General features: G+C 29.3%; 1 protein-coding gene across 5 annotated transcripts in view; it reads left to right on the plus strand.

Moving 5' to 3' along the window:
• Window positions 1-22,248, plus strand: part of cnc (NFE2 like bZIP transcription factor cap-n-collar) — a 104,558-nt gene that overhangs the window by 72,116 nt on the left and 10,194 nt on the right. For all 5 annotated transcript variants that reach the window (XM_021146502.4, XM_021146503.4, XM_087154820.1 and 2 more), the window contains one exon: window positions 21,403-21,607. In XM_021146502.4, coding sequence (XP_021002161.2) covers window positions 21,403-21,607 — 205 coding nt within the window. The remainder of the gene's footprint in view (window positions 1-21,402; window positions 21,608-22,248) is intronic.

Here is a 22,248-nt window from a genome sequence, read left to right on the forward strand (position 1 = left end):
TTTTTTATCATCTCAAGTAAAAACTTAGTCATGGCACCACTATAGTGCCATTTTTGAGAGATATATTTATTGTAAATTCCTAAACAACTCACTTTAACCCTTTGACACGGATGGGACAATGGTGTCCCTTTTATAAATTTTTTTCTACGCTCTAATTACAAATAAAATTATATTTTGGTATTTTTTAATTATAAAAAGCAGTCTCATAGTGATTAAAACAAATCAGATAGATTATCGGAATTATATTTGTACTAAAATATAAAATCCAAAAAAAGTAATTTAAATTTTTTTTCCCTTTCATATTCAAAAATTTATCAATCATTTTGTAAATTAAAGAAATTTCAATGATAAATTACTGTTTCTCTTAGATCTGAATAACTGCAATTAAGTGCAATTTTGAAACATTTTTGTTTGGAGGTGAGCCGTGTTTGAAATATTTTACCTTTATTTAACGCAGAAAAAAAAAAGTGTTTTATGCTGTATTTCATAAATATAAAATATTAAAACGCTAAATATAATATTTTTCACTTGTTTTAACCTAAATTTATACAAAAAAAATGACAACAATTATGAAAACTATGTTTAATAAAAAGCCTGCGTTAAAGGGTTAAAGTATTTGTCCTTGTTTTGGAATTGTTGCCAATAGCTATTTGTGTTATTTCAATTCGTTAAATATTTGCTCTGTCTATAAATAAAATAGTATCAAATGCTTGTTACGTAAATTTTATATCTGAGTATTTGAATTGCAAGTATTTTATATGGATCTGATAAAAACTTCCTAAAATAATTAAGTTTAAAAAGAAAGAAAATGATTCTTTTGTCGATATTTCAAAAGTACTCAATATGAAAAAAATAGGGATGACTTGCTTAATTGGAAATCTGATAAACTAGCATAATGGGTGGCGCGTTCTGCAATAACTCATAAGATTTCAAGTATCGAAAAAGTTTGATTTTATACCGCGATATTAAAAAAAGTAACTGTAGCCATTATTTGTTAAAATTTGTTTGAAAAGTGCATTGCAGGTTGTAATACAGAACACCCTCAATAAGTTCCGATTGATCGGGTTTCCCCGTAGTAAGATGCATTCTTAATGTTACGAATGGTTATTAATTATTATTTGTGCTTTTTTTTTAAATAAATAAAGGAATCAGGCACACAAATTAACTTTTTCTAAAAAAAACACATTTCTTCTATGAGCAGAATTCTTGATAAGGGTTAAGTTGGCCATAATGTGGAAAATGTTGCTTCAAGAGTTTTGTCAGGAGAATGGTTAAAAATGTGGACCTCTTAATTTTGTTTTTATGTTTTTCTCCATTTTTTTAGAATTAATTTCGTTGTTCATCAAGTTTTTGCTTTTAAATGTTTTCTTGACACTTTTTTACCTAAAGGAAGGAAAAATATTACATCGAAAAATCGAATCGAATTAAATAGATTTTTTTCTTTTCTTTTTGATGTTGTTGTTCAGTCTATGGCAGTGCTAAATATTTTCAAAAGTTTGGAGAATGAGTTTGGCGAATTCCAGACTGGCTGCATAAGATGCCCTCTGGTTTTTAGCTGAGTTCAAAAAGTGAAGCCAGAATGCTCCTGACAGTTGAAAATTTTTTCCGTTAATTGGGTTTGGGGGCAATGTCTGCATATGGGGGTATAATCTGGTCTTATCTGAAGAAATCTTTATGTCCATGAAATAATCCTTACGGAGTCTTGCTACATCGGATGAGAGGTTTCTAGGACAATTGAGATCTGGAATGGATAGTTTTTTGAAAGTTAGCGCTTGGCAACTGCATTTGCGTCGTCAGAGGTGACGGTGGGGTCTAATCTACGTTTCAGGCGTCTGCGCACTCATTTCCCTCAATGCCCACATATGTAGGGATCCACTGGAGGGTGCAAGGCTTTTTTATATGCCCCAGGAGGTTGTTGATGCTCCGGGTTATATTTGTTTCTACATTGCATATGGCTTCTAGTATTATTATTTTTTTGATAGATAAATCTAATGAATTTAACATCATGTGTAATTTTAATTACTAATGAATTTAAATTAAGTCAATCGAATAGTTTCTGAAAGTTAACATGCGTTTTTTTTTTATTTATTTATTTATTCATTGTATTTCGTGGGGCTATGATGTGCAACTGCTTTAAAGTCCTTGATTTTAGGAAAAACTATGCTTATCACTATTTATCTAAAAGTTGCATTTAGCACTTTTCCTTGTATATTATTTTAGTTCTGAAATAGACGGATTTAAAACCAAATTTGTAAATCAAAAATTTTGAAATCTTGACTTTTTTTTATGTTTGTGAAAATGTGTTGAAGTCGAGTGAACTTCACATTTTTGGAATGCAGTATTGAAGTCACCTTATAAAAGTGAGAACTGAAGAAAATTTATTAAATAATAAAAAAAGTAAAACAAAATTTTAAAGGTCTTACAAAAAAATGAATAAATAAACCAATCGTAACAACTTACTTCAACAAAATTAGAATTAAACTCCTTTTGTTTTGAACAGATGATATTATTGGTGCTATTTTTTCGTTTCCTAGAGAAGAATACTAATCTTTTAAAAAATCGCTCTAACAAACTTTTACGACTCATAAATCTTCATATGGAATTTCAGGCACACTCATGTCCTACGTAACAAAATAGAAGTTTTAAAAAAAAAAAAAAGTTCTTTTTCTACTGCGCACAAGAAGCAACAAAGAGAAGAAAAAAAAATTACTTCGCCAAAACAAGCAAATATTGTAAATGTTGAAACAAAACAACAATAATAATTAGAAAACAAGGGATGGAGGAAACCAACTCTCGATTATTGTTCTTCTCCTTCTGCAGACTGGTAACTCTCATTTACAAAAAAAATAAGTTGAAACTTGTCCTCAGTAGAAAAAGACGTCAAAAACGGTCTCTCTTTTAACTAAAACAGTTATAACTTTCTTGCAAATATTTGATTTTTTTTCATAGGAGTAACTTTATGATATTTGCTATTGGAAAATACCAACTCTAACGTGTGACTCTGTATAGCTAGTTTTGTATATTTTATGTTGTAATAGTGATACAAAATTTCTCCATAATACTCTTACTTCTTAAATTATAACTGCAATCAGGATGTTTTGAAAATTTATAACTGTAAGTTGTTTTATACCAACAATAAGGTAAAAATTATATCTCAATCTATTTATTTTATAAATAGATTGCGATTCATTAATGTTCGCAATTTTATATACGAAGTAGAAAATCGCGCTTTTGACAATTTGATTTTATTTTACTACTCGCCAAAATATTTATTACTTTTTAAGTGTAATTTTCATTAATGATTAAAAAAAATTTTACTTAGATTTTATTTTTTTAAAAGCGAATCCAATTTTTCTGAAATTTTTTGTATTTATTTAACTAAGGTTAATTTTGTTTTTGCTTCTTTTGCACTGCTATTGAACCATATTTGTGAAAGTTAAAATGTAAGAGTTTTAAAATTTTTTTAATTGATAGTAACTAGTATAAATGCTTGGACATTAATTATGATTTATTAAAATTCTTTATTATCCCGTCAACTATATTTCATAATTCTAAAGAATATAATGTAAAGCTATTCACAAAGAATATACTATCAGACGTGTGGCAGCCATTTTTGTTTTTAAGACATTTTTGTTTCACCGAGTTAATTATTATTTCTTCCATTTCCAACTGGTCTGCCACTTGTAAAAATTATTTTGAAACTCGCTTTTTAACCTTCAATCTTAGTTACATTCTTAAATCTCACAAACCACTTGTGATTCACGCATTTGCTTAATTGCTTTAACAATTAAAAAATTCTAAAATGGAAAATCAATGTTTGGTAAAGTTACACTCCTCCTAAAGTGGATTATATTTGAATTTTGTGCAACTTGGGTGAAATAAAATTTATTGCTATTCTGCTTTATACTACTTACATTGCTTCACTGAAATCTCACTGATACTGTTAACGAGCAGCAAAAACTTCTTTTATTTTTATATCCATCGTTGAACAGCCGACCCAATTTTGGGTTTACGACTTTTAATGTTCAGCTCCGTAGCCTTGTAATTTTGAACCAATCCAGAAGACAAGGAAGTTCCTGGATAAGTACCCCCAGAGGTATTGATTTGTTATGGGAACATGGAGGACTTTGCGACTCGACAGATTTAACGTACATCAGTTGCCATTTACTACACGGGGAGCATTCTCAGCAATGACAATGTAAAAATGCTGTTTATTAGTTGCTAGCAAAATGTATGTTCATATTATGTAAGTTATATGTAAAAAGAACATTTTTTTCTTTAGTAAAGAATGCGAGTTACATTTGAAATAGAACATTAATAAAGGGATTACATTCGAAAAGGGAAAATTTTAGAGTATTATTGATAAGATATCTCTCTTACATAGCACTGAACATGACTTAGACTGATGTTTGCAAATTATTGTAGTAGCAACATGTTTAAACATGTGGTCTTCCAAGTAAATCACGTCAGAAATACCGAATAAATCGAGTAAGACGTGTTTCACATACTCAGCTACGTGTTTCACATACCTATGGCTCATCAAATTATCACGCCCGCACCTCAAAATATCGCAGTGGCCCCCTTCCCCCCCCCAAGCTCTTGGGCAAATTCTAAATTCCCCCTCCCCCAAGCTTTAAGTGGGCGCATCGTGCGCCCACCTTCCCCCTGATGGGGGCCCCTGAAATATCGCACCCATTCCTTGATATTTAATGAGTCAAAAATTGTTTTGAAAATAAATTAGATGTAAACAGAAGCCAAATAAAAGAAAATCAAAGGAATATAGTCAAGCCTCACTGTGCGTTTTGATTTTGTTAAATTCTGTATATCTGTGGATATTTCTAAAAGAAAAGTTCCTGTAGGCCTACAAATTTGACGCCTTTCCAAAATTTGGGGGTGATGGGAATTATACAATAAGATTCTAGTTATAATCATAAAGTGGAAGCCATCTATCCATGCTACTTATTTAACCAATCGCTCTAAAAAGTTTTCAAGAAGTTCCAAGTCCTGTTGCGTTTTGTCGCTCAGACTAGTAAAAATATAAAAACTTCAATTACGTCATTAATGTATTATGATTTATTAACTATATCTATCCAGAAGACGTGGACATAAAGCAAAATTTGCTGTGTATTCCTAAATCATAGAATAAACAGAAGAAACCCGGACATCAAGCAACTCTTGCATGAGAGGTTTTATAAGTGCCCCTCCATAAATTCTGTTTAACACCGAGCTTTACATTTGATATACCAGCATAAGTAATGCTGTGGCTTGACTCCAATATGATTTATTAATAACTATACCCGTTCAAAAAATGCTAACATAAACAATATTTGTTATGTATTCCTGAACATAACATGTGCCGGAGAAAACCCGACTCTTGCATCTGATGTTTCACTAGAGTTCCTCCATAAATTATGTTTAAACTCGAACATTAAGTTTACATTAGAAATCCAAGCATAAGTGATACTGGGACATAACGTCATTATGATTTATTAACTATACCCATCCAAAAAATGGGAACATCAAAATTCGGTATGTAGCATGTTCCGAATAAACCTGGACATCTAGCAACTCGGGCATGTTTGGCTTTAAAGGAGCTCATCCGAAAATTAAGTTTATGTTAGAACAGTGAGTTACTTTAGGTATATCAACATATATGTTGCTGTGACATTAAATCATTAATATATGATTATTTATTAACTAAATTCATTTATGAAACAAAATTTCTAAAACTAAAACGGAAAAACCGGCCATCAAGTAACTGGCATTTGAGGTTCCTCCATAAAATGACGTTTCTATTGGAACATTGAGTTACATTAGATAAGTGTTACTTTGACATCGGTAAATCAGTTACATGAAGAAAACTTTACATCATTGAGGTGGATTCCATCAGAGCCACCCCCTTTGAAAACTCTTTCCTTGTTGGCTGAGTCTCACGCTCTGCTAGTCTGTATTTCACAGCCACACCTCCAATCTAAACATTCTTAACTTCCTCTTTTCAGTTCATACCATGTACGCCCCACCATCCTATTACTCTTTTTACAAATCACCGGTAAGATATTAATTTTTACTTTAATTGTAATTAACAATTCTTATTGATTCACATTAATTATTTTAATGGTTTAAAATGTCTTTTATAAATTTTATGAAATTTTTTTTAAAAAATTTTTTATAATCAAGTATCAAGAAATATCATAATCAAGTATCAAGAAATATCATAATCAAGTATCAAGAAATATCAAGTAATTTTTTTTAAAGAAAATTTAGTCTCGCGAGTATTTAGAACTATTTTAAATTTAAAAAAAATACTTAAAGAGCTAAAAAATATGAAACCTTGACCGGGTTTGTTTACAACTATCTACAGGATTATTTTACCGTAAAAAATAAGTTTTCAGTAAAAATTATAAATTAAAATTCATTTTTTTTTTAAATTGCTTATTTTTATTTTAATGTATTTCTTAACATACGCGTTATATGTAAAAGACATAATATTATAATCGGAAATCAATTTTCAAATTATCAGTGCTCATATGACTAAGTATATTATCGCCTGAATGAAATAAAACTTAAACTTTTGCAACAAAATTTTCATTTAAAAAATTCTACTATTAAAATGTTCAATTTTTCTTATACGTATTTCTTACATAAAAGTCGAGGATTATTTTTGCGACAGAATAAAACTATTTTTGCCTCCCAAAAATTTTTTTTTTATGCTTTTGTTACGCTTTATGTATTTTAGATTAATAAAGTATTTGCAGCTATGTAGTGCAAAATTCATTAAGCTTTGTTATTTATGAGAGTATGTTATCTGGAACTTGTAATTTAAAAATCGCAAAAATTAGTTTTAATTGTCTTGCTATATTTTTATCATTTTTTGTTTCAATATAAATATTCGAATAAAATATATAAATAAATACAATCGTAAGATGATTTATTTTTATGAAATGTCTCATAATTTTGAATTTTTACGATTTTATTGCTCTTAACTTACAAAATTTTACTGATTTTCAATAAATAAAACTCAAAAAAGAGCAAACGAAAACTCTTTCCAATAAAACAAAAAGTATTCAGGCAAAATTTTATTTTTTAAGTAATTTTCCACTGCTATTTTAATTGTATGTTGAAAAATTGCTACACTCTTCATTCAATACAATCGTACTTGAATTTTTAAAAATAAAAATTAAACTCATTAATAAAAATGTGGTTCATGGAAGCCTTTTAAGTGCAAGAAAATGTTGAAAGTGAAAAGTCGTAATAACTGATTTTAATTTTTTATCTTACTATGAAGCTGTATTGAATTCTGTTTGAAAAATAACAAGAAATATCTTCGTTGTTGTCCCAAAAAATCTTGTTTTTTAAAAAAAAAATTTTTTTAAAAACGTGTAAAAAAATACTTACAAAGTAGCCAGAAATATTAAATTGACTGTTTGATTTTTCGCTACATAATAGTGCCATCATTACAGATGCTATCAGTGTTATCCGTGAATAACTCTTTGTCGTAGATTTTTTATTAAACATATTTTTCATATTTTTTCATTAATTTGAATTAATTTAAATCAAAATAAGTGAAAAACATTATTTTTAGCATTTTATGGTTATGAAATACAGCATGAAACACCGGTGTCTTTTTTTTTTTGCGTTAAAGATAAAATCTTCCACACACGGCTCACTTTCAAGCTATAATTTTTCACATTTGCTATTATTTAGATCTAAGATAAACATTTATTCATCGTTGAAATTTCTTTAAATTACGAAATCAATTATTGATAAATTTTTGACTATGATGAATAAAGAAAATACTACTTTTTTGGATTTTATGTTTTACCACAAATATAATTCCGATAATCTACCAGATTTTTTTAGTAACTATTAGACTAATTTTTATAATTATGAATTTCAAAACTTCTAGTTCAAGCGTCAGAAAAAAAAATACATATAAGTGTCTCATCTTCCTCAAGTAATTAAACTTTTCCATTTTTAAAGCCAGTGTTATAGTTATTGCGTACGTCTGATATTATAAAATGGGCGCAAACTGTTCACTATTGCTAAATAATAATATGAAGCACGCTAATCACAAATATTGTAATATGAAACACGCTAATCACATTCAAATAAAAAATCTTTTAAATAAAAAATTTAAATTAGAAAAGGCTGGTGTACTCTGACTCGTCGTAAAGATTTTGTTTAAACGGTGTTGTGATGATCAGAAAATGGTCACCTAAGTAAAAATATGCAGGTAACAAAAGCAGCACATGCAAATATAGATATAACTTGTATTCTTTACTATAACGCCATGGTTGTGCTTTAACATAATATTGAATTTAGCAAGTTTGGGCCAATCGGGAACAACGCAGGTCCTCTTAAACTATCTTTTTGGCTATGAATGTTCTAAAATAATTTTAAAAACTTAGTTCTGTATCCATTATTGTTAATTTTTTTTTCTATTTTTTGACTTTATAGATCCTCTAAGTTACAGATTATGTAGACTTCTATTATAAATTAATCATTTTCAGATCATGATGTGGTTATTTGATTGTGTGTGTTTTCTTTTATCCCCTACCACTATTGCTTCGTTATACGCATAGATTCCAACTAGTTCAAATCTGGTTAGTAAATAAAAGCGCACATTCAGCTCAATAGTTAATCGTTCGATTTTTGATTATCGATAATTAAGTATCGATTTTCTTTCTAGTTTTCAAAATTTAAATACTTCTTTTCAAGTCAGCTGCTAAATATGTCATTAAAACATTTAAATGTTCATTTATAAGTTGTTTATACTGTTAAAAATTATTATTTAAAGTTTTTTTAGGCTTATTTCAGGCATGCAGTCCTCAATACAATATGTGAAAGATTTCTAGAATTTTCAACTTAAACACCAGACAAAAAGTAATCAAATATGCATTGTCAATTTTGAAAACATTTTTATACTATAAATCTGAAAAGGTAGATCATCATCATATTCCATCGACTGTTTATCGTAAAAATATTATTCAAAAAATGAATTTTCATCTACTTCAATATTTTGATATTTTGCCGCGAAACATTTCTGCTCCACTCGGCAGGCTTTTCGCACTTTCCGAGGTTGGTTTTACGATAACTCATCCCCTTGTCTCAAAATGATCTCTTCTATGACTTTTCATTTTCACATTCGAAATAAAAAGTATAAAGTCGCTTTATTTATAAAAAAAAAATAAGATAAACTAGTTTAAACCTTTATCAGTGCCATAATGCATTAATAATCTATACATTGTTAACTCGTATTTTTTCGTTAATTTTGATAGGAGGAAGTCGAAATTTTCGCATAAAATTGTTACAGATTTTTAAACCCAAATGGGAAAAATGTGGCAAAACTTTGCAACTTTATTTATTTATTTATCATGTTGAAATTTTATAATGTTTCATAATATCTGTAGAATAATTTTCTACCCTGAGAGTGATTTATTATATTTAAATACGTCTTATTTCATTTATGAAATAAGCGGAATTTATAAAATAATTTGCTCAAAAAATTATTTTTCGTATTTTTAATAGTCATATTTTAAATAGTCTTATTTTTAATGGTCAGGGTAATAACCCCCCCCCCTCCTCTAAAAAAACTAAAATTGTAAGAAAGTCTTAATAACGTAATAGCCGTTTTTCTTTGAATGAATATATTTCTTTATATGACTTTTCTTTAGGATTTGTTTAAAGGGAGTGATTTTTTATACTATTTAATATTTCACTAACTAATAACTTTTAGAAAACATTAACTCTTTTTAAAATCATAAAAATCATAAAATATTTTATTCCATCATATTAAATTAAATAGCATCAGGCTGATTACCTAATTTTATAGTTTTATTATATCTTCCTGCCAGAAGTTTTATATCTTTTCCTCGATTTTCTCTTTTATTATCAATCGCTCCACATTAACCCTTTACCTACCTATAGTACTTTAAGGTACTGCTTTGAAATATATATTATGTTCGGCAACATTTGATAATTAAAAATACTTTGCGGTTATCGTCAAAATAAGCATATCTCTTTAGTTAAATTAGTGCCATTTTTTTGTTTAGCAAACTATAATTGCAAAAAAAGCTATATTAATTAGTTAAATATTAAATTATGTTTTAATTCTTACCTAATGAAATAAAAATTATTTATAGCTGATAAAGTATTCATTCCGACTTCGACGACAAAAAAAAAAAAAAAAAAATCGCATCCAATTCTGTTTAAATCAAGAAAGTTTAAAATGAAGAAATGATTTCAAAGTATCGAAATACAAATTATTGCAGGATTACTTCCCTACTACGTAATCCTGAGTAATCAGGCCGGCCCGAGGCTAAGGTGATCGGAGTTGTCGCCGTAGGCCCCTCGCTAGTGTTAGGAGCGTCTGAATTTTTCTGTGAATATCCTATATTATTTTAATCGAGTACTTTTTCGTTAAAATTTCGACTATAATTCAGGATGACTTTTTTTCTGTCGTATACATTCATTTTGTAAGTATTGGAATTCAATTTTTATTATCAAATATAAAAAGTGGAAGGAAACGTATTTAAATGGATATTAAGATTATTCATAACACAACTTTTAATCGTTTTTTATGTCTGATTGTAAATTAAAAGGTGTGCAAAGAATAAAGAAATATATGAATATGAAAGGGTGGCAGTCATGGTTGAGTGTTGTTGAGCCACGCAGACAGCAGTTGGAAGGCAAAAATATTTTATTTAGCTTAACATGGTATATTCAAAACATTTTCTATCAATGGCGGAGCTCAAATTCGTACTCCACAACTGTGTGCTTTAAGTTTTATCCTAGGGAAAATAGCAGAGGAATTTTCCTCTATTTTATTATATTTTAGGGAAAAAGGGAAATCTTAATTATTACAATTGGTTTATTAAATAGGTCGAGCGATTCTTACAAAGAGTAAAGGGGAAAATGTCCTTACTAATAATAAATGTCTTAATTAATGCATACTTCAGCCAGAAATAGATTTAAGGACAGGATGTGAATTTAAAAGGGTGAGAAAGTGTTTCGATTAGAATAATAAAATTGGTTTATTAAATAGGTCGAGCGATTCTTACAAAGAGTAAAGGGGAAAATGTCCTTACTAATAATAAATGTCTTAATTAATGCATACTTCAGCCAGAAATAGATTTAAGGACAGGATGTGAATTTAAAAGGGTGAGAAAGTGTTTCGATTAGAATAATAAAATTGGTTTATTAAATAGGTCGAGCGATTCTTACAAAGAGTAAAGGGGAAAATGTCCTTACTAATAATAAATGTCTTAATTAATGCATACTTCAGCCAGAAATAGATTTAAGGACAGGATGTGAATTTAAAAGGGTGAGAAAGTGTTTCGATTAGAATAATAAAATAAAAGTATGACGTACACTATGCATGCATCGTCTAATTTCAACTTATGAAGAATCTAATTTTTCAATTAAAAGAAATATCTTATTTCAAAGAAGAGAGAATCCTTTGAGAAAGCAGATAAATTAAAAATTCTTCACATTGTTTAAAATTTTTATCCTCATATGATATAAATTATGGGACGATATTTAGGCAAACGTAAGTAATACGTGTAGACTAGGAATGTTATAATGTAAACGTGCAATTTAAAGCTGTTTTTTGAAGGCTCCGTCATAATATAAAATGATGCTTTTTTGCGAATAATATGCTATTTTTATAACCGATCTGAGTTTGCAACTGTTACTCATGGCTCTTAGGTCAAGTTTAGCCTATCTAAAGTCAGCGCTGCCTGCGGACGCTTATTTTGAAAATGGCACAAAACGTCAATATGGAGAAAATCCACAGTTTTGCGAAAATGAAAAGCATTTGTGGTCTAATTTTTTAATATTTAAAAACCTACTGCAATACCTGGGCTCTTAAAAATTTGCAAAAACTGTGAATAAGGCAGTGATTTTGAGAATTTTCATGTAGGTGGGAAAATGTCGCCAAATTGGCGATGTATAAAAAAGTTTAATAACTTATAAAATATTTAAGTTATTTGTCTATTCTAAAGCCCAGATATTTCTTCAAAGCAAGATTATGTATATAGTTGCATTGCTTGAAATGTAAGGCTCTTAAGCTATGACTTTTTTATTTCCCTTGGCGACAAAGCTGCGAAAAACAGCGTCAAGCGTCAACCTGTTGCACTGATGAAGGTTGCCCTTTGAGCATCCGAAACAGCTGTCTGTATTTTATAAATATTTTTGTGCTCTTTAACGTTGTTTGCCTTAGTTTTACATTTTAGCACTAAGGTCGCCCACTTGTGTATTTAGCGTGAAGCGATTTTTGATCTTACTGAAATCTGTTACCCTAGTGGTGTAAAGAAGTTCAGTTATGCTTGGGGCAAACTCCTTGGTCAGATGCCCTCTGAAACGAGGGTGTAATCACTGAAAGTTGCAAATTAAATTTTAGTTAAATTATTAAAACACATATTAGGAAGATATATACTAATAATAATAAAAATTAATTTTTTATGTAAATTCAAGCCGAAATTAATCTATCGTAAAAAACTATTTCAATAACGCCTTATTTCTCTATTGTTAAATTTGTTTTAAATTAATATTATATTCTTCATAAAATATTTTTCTTGAGCCATAATTTTACCTGTTGAAAAGTTTAATTTCATATTAAATATAATAACAATAAATTCAAAGTTTTTATTTATGAATTATAGATTTGGAGCTGCGACTGCCCTGCTTACTGTATATGAAATTTTTATTATTTTAGTTTTTGAAGTTTCTCTTAATTTGGGGCTTTATTACTTTTAAATATATAAATTTTAATTAGGAATTTTATACTGGGAGATGACTTCTTAATTTTTAATAAAGAGAATACGCTTTCTTCTCATAATTGTTAGGGGAAATCATTGCTGAACAATTATGCATCATAAAGGAATCCGTTTCTTTTTCTAATGCAGTTGATATATATTTGGAATTATTTTTGTTTACGCCTTTGCTGTTTGAAGAAAATAAGTCAAATTTACAATTAGTAAATTCTTTCAAATTTCTCAGAATGAAATTTTACGTTATTCGTCATATGGATGCCCCCTTTGACTGTATGCTTGGGGCCGTTGCCCCTTTGCACGCCACTGTTTTACTCTGTTCTTCCTGTTTCTTATCTTTGAAAGTGGGTTGGTATGAGAAACCACCTCAAACGTGGGCATGAATAATATTTAGTTTTTAAAAAGAATCCTGACGCAACTACTTGAATCTTGTTTCAGGGCATAGCAACGTGAACAAGCATTTGGAAACTAAGTAATGAATCGTCCGGAATATTTTTTTGTTCTAATCATCCAAATTTTTAGAGATTTAATTTCAACTTTCATTGCCTTCTATATTTGCCTTAAAATGTGCGAAATTGATAAGTTAATTACTTGTTACACTAGAACAACTTTTTAGTTTTTGTTTTCAAATTTTTCATATGCACGTACTGCTATTCTTCGATTGATTATGCAACTTCTTTTATGGCTTTTAATTTAACACTAGATAAATAAAATCAATGTTACTCTGTATCTAAGCAGTCGACTTATAAACTACGAATTAAACGCATGCAGATTTTTAAATTTCTTTTAGTTGTGTCAAACAACTGAGCTTTGTTATGCCTTTGTAAATTTTTATTAAATGCAGATAAGAGATTAAAAATAAAATTTTGCAGTCTTTGAAAATGTTCAAACGTTACGATAGCATCCTGGAAAAACTCCGGAATCGATTTGATGAATTCTTATATATCTAGGGATAAAATATGCATACATTCCTGAGATCAAGGTTTGAATAATCACCGAAAATCCATTTTACTTAAATATATATTCCTTACTAATATATTCCTTAGTGTTCCTAGATTTTTTTTAAACCCTCATATGTTTCTCCTCGTTATAAGAGAGTAGTAATATTAATTTATTTCTATATATGCCAGGTTTTATCCGACCAGGTCGGATGGAAATATACGGTTACGGAAATATACGAAATACCCTCCAAAATATACGGTTTTTGCATTGAATAATTACCATAGATTCTGGAGTTTTTTCCCGACTCGTTATCGTTCTATTCATCTGGCGAGAAACACAGATCAGTCTTCGAGGGTGATGTTTTTGCCTTCGTTGCATCGTAGCAAACAAATTGCTTGAGATATCTAGAGCTGAGCTTTAGCCCTCTTCACAGCACAATGTTAATTTCAATGATGAATAAAATTCTAAATTTGCAGATGTATAAAAAGGGAGTTAAACCTTCTGCATACGATGTTACATTACATTACACTTGTTTCAAGTTTTCAATATCATTTCTGCCCAAATGAGTACATCATTGTTTAAGATAAGGTACTTGTCTTACATATTACATTGAAGCAACTATTGTCTATTCAATATAAGTTTGAAAAAGTTGTTTTACTGTTAAATTCTCATGCTGCAATGCAAGCGATTAGCTCACTAGGAAACACCTTTTCGGATGAAATACTCTAGTGCCGGGAGCTCATAAGACTTTAAGAACAGAAGAACAAAATTGTAATCTCCCAGAGGATACCTAACCAAACTTATATACGGTTTCAAGCATGCTGATTTCTTTGCTCGAATGGGTACTCAACTACTACAACCAAATTGCTCTTGGCTGCGAGAAAATATAAGGAATAAGCAAGACCTAATCTAGACATGTGTGACCCCTGGTCGTTACTTTAAACTAAATTTACATGTTGTTTAATTATACAGTTTTTTTTTAATTATTTATAATACTAGTAAATTACGATATATTAGTAAATTTGAGCTGTATTTGTTTCAATTTTTGTATACTTATAACTCTAATAGACAATTCTTAAGGAAAAACACGAAAAGGAATTATTTGTAACATTTAGGGGACCCTCAGAAATGTGAGGGGGGGGGGGCTCTAGGCCTGGGCCTCTCGGGCTTAATGATAAATGTGGCACTGAGAATATGAGTTGGAATGAGGCAGAGAGAGAAGCAAATACCAGATGAGCCTCGCTGGAATGCACTAGCTTTTTTCTGTCTCCTAACAAGCCATGACTGCCACTTGTATTGTTTACGTGTCTGTAACCTTCCTGTTTGTCTCCTATGTGACTTTAAAGAACTTAGGAATCGAAAACACCGAGATATTGGCGTGTGAGAGAGCTTCTGGAGCGATGAATTCGGTCTTTCTTGTGTTTTGATGTTTGTTACTCTTTTTTTGTTGTATTTGTTTATATTCCCTGCCATTGAAAAAAATACATTAGTTTTAGAGCTAAAGAACTATTTTATCATTTTTATTCTCAAAGTTTCTTATGAGGAGAAAAAGAAAAAACTTCAAGACTCAACTACATTAAGCATCTGTTATAATTTTTTTTTAACGTATGTTGCACTAAAAAGACATTTTTACATAAAAGACATGTTGTAGAATTTTTTGCGAGTGGTTATCAGTACTTTTTTTTTAAGAAAAATTATTAATTACAGTACTCATAATTAAGTCTAGATCAGAATGTAGTAATAAAAAACTTTTTTTTTTCTGTTGCCGTGTCGTCAACAAGAGATTAATGTAATTATAAGAAATAAGTCAAAAAATTTGTGGAATTCCTTAACCCATATGTATAAATCAGTAGTTACAACACACTTGAAAAATATAAAGCACCTGGGAAAACAATTGCATGAGTGTACTTGGGAATTTATTTTCTTTCTTAACACTCCGCATCTGCATGATTCCATCCGGAAGTGATTCCATAAATCTACGTTCCTTTTTTTTTTGTTGCTCTATACGTTTGATTATTTCACGATGTATTTATTCATTTCTTCATTGCCAATTTTCACACGTTGACGAATAAAACCTTTTATAACATTTTACTTATTGAGAGCGTAATCGTTAGGGGAATAACACTATAGGTTACAGAAACTCCAAATTAAATAAACTTAATACCGAAATTAGTTAACTTGTAATGCTTGATTGCAAATCTATCTTTTAAATTATGCATTCTAATATATTTAAATTTTTTAAAAAGAACTGCAGTAATATGCACTTAAATAAAATATAGTTTATATTGCGTTTTTTTATTAAGTGCTTACACTTGGACCGAAGTAGGGTAAAAATTAAAGTAGTTTTGTTTTCAGAGTCACTTGTCCAAATTCCCATTCGGAAAAAAAATGCATTGTACTCAATTATAACAACTGAAACAATTAGCTCATTTAACACAAGTCGAATTTATCAAATATAAATCCATAATGTATAAAAATGAACTAGAAAATATTTTTAAAAAAAAATTACTATTATGTTTTATTTGTACTAAAATAAATGAAAACGGCACAGCAAAAGGTAGAATCTATTCGATGGTTTGTTTGCATAGCGACTTTTAACGGAATCTCAATAAATCAAGACTTGCAATAAGGGAACTCAGTGTATATCCTGGATGTTGTCATAGAGTAGAGCTTTCTCAGGGGTTTATCTTTTTCAGATAAATACGTGTCCATCTATCTCAAGACATGAATTTCCCTCCATTTTATTATCTAATTGTTTGGGCCAAACTTTCTAACACTTTTTTGTTTCATTACATTGAGTACATATTAACATTTGTATTTGGTACAGTATAGCCACTTTTCTGGCCCTTGTGCAAATGGAATCTTCATAAACCCACCATATATTGTTGCACTCGGTTATTTATACGAGATTAGAAAATAGTTTAATTTTTAAAAACCAATTTCTAATAGAAATTATTTTTAAAAAAATGTTGTTTTTGTTTAATATCGTGAAAATTTTAAACATGAAATATTGAAAAATTTGAACTAGAAAAAAAAAAAATTTTTTTTTAAAGCTTTCTACTTTTTATAAAAATTCTTAATGCGTACAAATATATAATTACATTTTTAAATGAGAATTAAAATAATGTTAATTTAGATCATAGTTTCCCAAAGTGTGAGCTACAGCCACCGAGAGGGCGCTAAAGACTTTCAATGGGGCGCAAGCAAAATTATTGGTGTTTGAGGGGATACTAATTTCTAATGGGTAGTTAACTGTAGAGAAAGTTTGTATTAAAGTACATATTAAAATACATAACTTTTTTTTAGTTTGGAACTTATGATTTCAAACTCAGCGTATCATATTTGTTCGTTGATCTTTAAAAGAAGTGTTTTTTAACAGGCACAAGAAAATAACCCCCCACCCTCAACTCCATAATTTAAGCATTAAACGGAGCCTTGTCTTACATGAGTTATTTTCATCAAAAGTGGTATAAAATATTGCTAATTTAAAAAAAAAATTTATGTAAGCAAATAAATACATTCGATCATTAATAATACTTTCAATAACTTAAAAGTATGGTTATGGAAACGTATTATATCAAAAATATTATGTGGGACATGTATTTTTATTTATCATATATTTATCAATATTGTTCCAAGTTCCGTTAAGGGGCGTTGAAAATATTTTGGCTGACGAAATGAGCAGTGATCCAAAAATGGTTGGGTTTACTTCTTAAAAATTAGTGTAAATTTTCTACTTTTACTTTGGAAATCTCAGAGAATTTATTTTTTGCCACCCTGAGTACTCCAAAAATTAAGTTCCTGTACGTAGTGAAATTGAAATCCCTATAATATAGAGAGATCAATTCATACAACCTTTCCCTTTATTAGTTAGGGAACGAATAAATTTTTAAAAACGCATTCTAAAGTCTACTTAACTCGTCTTCCTGGAATATTCGCTATGCTCTGTTGTTGTATTAGTGAATATGGTAATTAATTGCAATTCATTATTATTTTTTTAAGTAAAATAAGCAAGTTTAAAGAAATTAGCGTTTTGTTTCAATTTTAGTGATGGGGGGGGGGGGACTTTAAGCGCAAAGATGGGACAAAGGCGCGTCTTTGCCGCGATGAAAGCAATTCCATGGCAAAGGGACAATTATACATTACAATTTTGTACAGGTTACTTTATGAATACGAATACAATTATTTTTATGTATTCTTATTCATTATTGAGATATTTAAGACTTAGATGCATATTTACAAAATGTTTTTTCGAGAAATATATTAGTTAGTTTCCAGCGCCATATGCGGGCCAACAGTGGAATCGGCCAAAGCACAAATTCGGATTATTATTTTTTTTTATGACATTGATCTCCCTATGAGTAGAATATGTGTACTTAAATTAATAATGTTTTTAGATTTTTTTTTCTCTTTGTGCAGTCAGTAACATTTAAAATGTACAGTCAGTAACATTTAAAACGGAGCAGTATTAGTAATTCTTGATCTTATGGTTCGATTTTAAATTATAAAAGACTTATCTTTATATTTTAAAAATTGCTGTTGAATCTTTGTCATATACTTTATTGTTGCAGTGCCACACTACAGAGTATTGTTACATACCACGATACCGATCTTTTTTTTAAAGAAACTCGTATTACATTTGGTAATTTTTTTATGTTTCATATTTTTGACCTTCAAATTACGGAGGGTTATCTTCATATTTTAAGAAGTACCCTTGAATCTTGTCATTTACCAGTATTGTTGATGTGTCGCACTACACATTCATTGTTGTTACTTTCTAGAATACCACACTTTTTCTAACGAAATGTATGTTGTATTTTTGACCTTCAAATTATGGTGGGATAGTCGCTACTAATTCGTTTGTGGTAGATAACAAAATTTGATGTAATCGGTTGAAATAAACTTTTTTTAATTTTTATTTTAAATAGTTCGATAAATGTATCCTCAAATTAGGGCACTTTTATGTGTTCGAAACATTGTAAGCGCAATTTTATGTCATTTTAAATAACAAAATCATCTAACATTTGCACAGAATCGATTGAATCTCAAGAATTAAAAGCTTAAAAATGTGAAATTTTAATAATTTGTGACAATGACAAAATCTGAAATATGTACAGATTCAGTCGAATATTTCTCTGGAAATCAAAATCGTGAAAAGGTAACGTTTTCAATATTTTGTAATTTAAAATTACGTTGTTTAAAATGATGCAAAAAGCTGTTCACTTAACAATTGAAAAATGTTCGGATCAATTTTAAATTAAACTATTAAAAACATTAAATAAATATAGATTTTTTTCACGGAATTATCTTTGAATAAACGAGTTTTATAGTTCTGTTTAACAATTTTTTTAATCACCTAAAAAAATTTGAGGGTGAACAAAAGACTAAAAAAAAATAACTAAATAAATAATAATAATAAAATTAACATTAAGGAAGCGATTGCGGCTCAGCCCTGATTGCGGCTACCTCATATTTTTAGGGTTAGTGAATAAGATTACGTCAAAAAAATTACGTTTATTCAGATAAAGCGCGCTTTTGTACCTATTTCGTATATTCAAATATTGTATGCATTAATTAATTTGCATATTTAACGTCTATCCCTCATTACGTAGAAATCTTATCATTTAGTCAAAAGATATTATGGGAATCCGTTTCTTTTATTTTGCTTATTTTAAAGATAATTCAGGAATCCTTAAAACGGAAATTCATGTTTGAAAAAAATTACTCAAGTTTCAGAGCTAATTACTAAAAACTACTTCCTGTGTATTTTGACTTCTTTAGACTCATTGTTGTTAGTTTCATTTTCATATAAATATTTCTTCTCTAAAGTAATGTGGGATTTCTTTTTGTGTAGAAATTGAATAAAACGGAAGTTAGATTCTAACTGTACTAATATTTTCTAACTGTACAAATGTTGCAGTCGATGAATTTCTCTAAAGATGTTGTAAAATTGACATTTATTCTTTATTAAACATCACGTCGAAAATAGAAATTTTCATTTAGTCTTTATTAAATGGTTGAAAGGGTAGGATAATAGTTTTTAAATAAATGCATGCTTTTTTTTTGAAAACTATATTAGTATGTTTATTTTTTTATTTTATCCTTAACCTTTTGTTCATAATTTCAAAACATCATTTAATGAATTCTTTTAGCATTAAGTGATTTTTAAACCAATTTTCGGGTAAAATGAAGCAGATTTTTTTTAATAATTTATCATCGTTAATTTGTCCCGCAGTGGACTGATCGTAAAGACCGAAGTCAAACGTCACTGGCTGCGGACAGTAAGCGGGTGGGTGACCACATTGATCAGCCTGCGTAAGGACCGAGGGTGCGCGGTATTGGTCCTCATTAAACTGTTCTACCGTAAAGTGCTCGACTTCGCGCTCAAGTCGTCAGGCTACCAAAGCAGGGGAGCCATACCCTTTGCAGACCATCAAAATTACGATTCCATGTCTTCGGATCATCCTCAGTGATGTTTCCCAGATCGTCGCCAATAGCCCATTGTGCAGCTCTGACAAAATAGACCTACCTACCAACCTATCATCGTTAATTTGAAGATTTTAATTTTTTTGTGATACGATTAAGTCGCTTTTGAAATTAGATTTAAATTGTGCTCTTACTATTTCAGTTTGAAAACAGTTTGTAATTCTAAAATAAAATTTCGTGTGATCTTCTACTGTACAACTTAGATATGAACTTTGAAATAATGAGACAATGCGATATTTTTTTTAAAAAAATTTGTTTTAAAGAACATATTAGAAACAGACATTTATGATAGAAAATAGTATCCGTTTCTATAGTTATAATTGTTTCATAATTACCGAGGTCTTAAAACATTTGTATGATATTAAAGAAAATTTAAACTGTCAAGAGAAGAACTAGATTGTGCCTCCCTTCCATGGCAAAATTACTATTGTCATATCGTTGAAAGGTTATCAAATTTATCAAAAATACATAGCTAAAACTGAACTTTAATTGGTATTAACTGACACAATTCTAGTTATCTGCTCTAACTAACTTTTTCAATATGGGTGTCAAATTAAGTTTGTGTCATAATTTACGATTATCATTATTTTTAATTAATTTATTTTAATTCAATATATCATCTAGATTAATTGTAATTAAGAACAAGCTTCCCTATAAACGGGAGTGACGTATGGGTGTGGCAGAAGTCGAATTCTTGGCCATAGATGGCGCCACTGGAAAACAAGAACAATCGCACCCCTCTGCCTTAACAAGCATACACAATAACAATAAGAACAAACTTATTTAATTTTGAGTGATGCTAGTCACTGAAGTGATTTTTACCCATCAAGGTCACAATATTTGTTAAACTTGAAGTGTGTTTTGTAAAAAATTACTTTCTCTCCCCCCCCCCGCCCCCCCCCCCATGTTAGCAGTAGTTTTCTGCTGTGGGGATGATGAAATTCAAATTTTATCAGCTTAAAGTTTTATACACTTGTCAAGGAGTTATTAGTGGGGTATAAAGTTGGTTTTAGTTGTTAAAAAAAAGTCTGAAGTAGTTTTATATTCTCTAATATAACATAATTTTTTTGTGTTAACTACATTCATTATTGAGTTTTGTACAAGAATAAAGTAGGAATGTTTCAAAAAAATATAACTCCATTCTTTTGTAAGTTTTTTCTGTGAGTTTTTTATTTTAATTTTATGAAAATTCTTTCTTTTTTAGCGAGGTGAGATGTATCCAAACATTGAAAACTGTTGGCCAGATGCGACCAGTATGATGCCATTATTTGCTGTAGGTACATCATACCCAAGTTCGCTCACCCCCAATCAAAGCACTACTTTAAGTTCGCCTGCAAGGGCTTCAAGTGAGGCACAAACTTCTATTTTAACATCTGATGCAGATTTTCAGGCAGTCTCTCCTTCAATGGGTATGTGTAATAAATACTAGATAAATTTTACTTTTTATTCTTGTTTATAATCTATTAAAATTCTAGTATGAAAAATTTGAAGTTATAAAATAAGTTATTTTTTACTGTTAATTTTGACTGTTTACAAACATGTTTATTTTTACTTATTTATTTAAAATAATTTTTGGCTCATCAGTAGATATGTTATTTTGAATTTTGATTATCCAATAATAATGATCTTCAAAAGCTTCTAAATTCAAGGATTTTTATATAAAAATTTTTGAATACATATTTTATGATTTTTTATTTTTTTTTAAATCAATGACTAGTGTATTTTAATGTATCATAATAGTCTCGATATTTTAATTTTAAACTCACATTAATTTGTTTGGTTTTTTTCTTTTAATGGTTCTATGTTTGTAAACAGGGAAGTTTTATGTAACTTCAAAGCATAGGCCGCCACATTTTGTATCTTTGTTCCATTCTTAAATTTGCACTTCTGATATAGATAAAAATTGCTAAAAAGGAATAAATGGTTGCATTTCTCTTTTCATATTGAGTTTCAAATTCTTTGTTTGTTTGTTTCTTCTTGCAAATTTAACACAAATTTTATGTACTGAGTTTTTTGTCACCACAAAACTAAAAAGTAATTTTTTTTTTTT

The sequence above is a fragment of the Parasteatoda tepidariorum genome, chromosome 11 (assembly GCF_982258835.1).
Source record: "Parasteatoda tepidariorum strain Cologne lab strain chromosome 11, Ptep-v5.0, whole genome shotgun sequence".
NCBI lineage: Eukaryota > Metazoa > Arthropoda > Arachnida > Araneae > Theridiidae > Parasteatoda > Parasteatoda tepidariorum.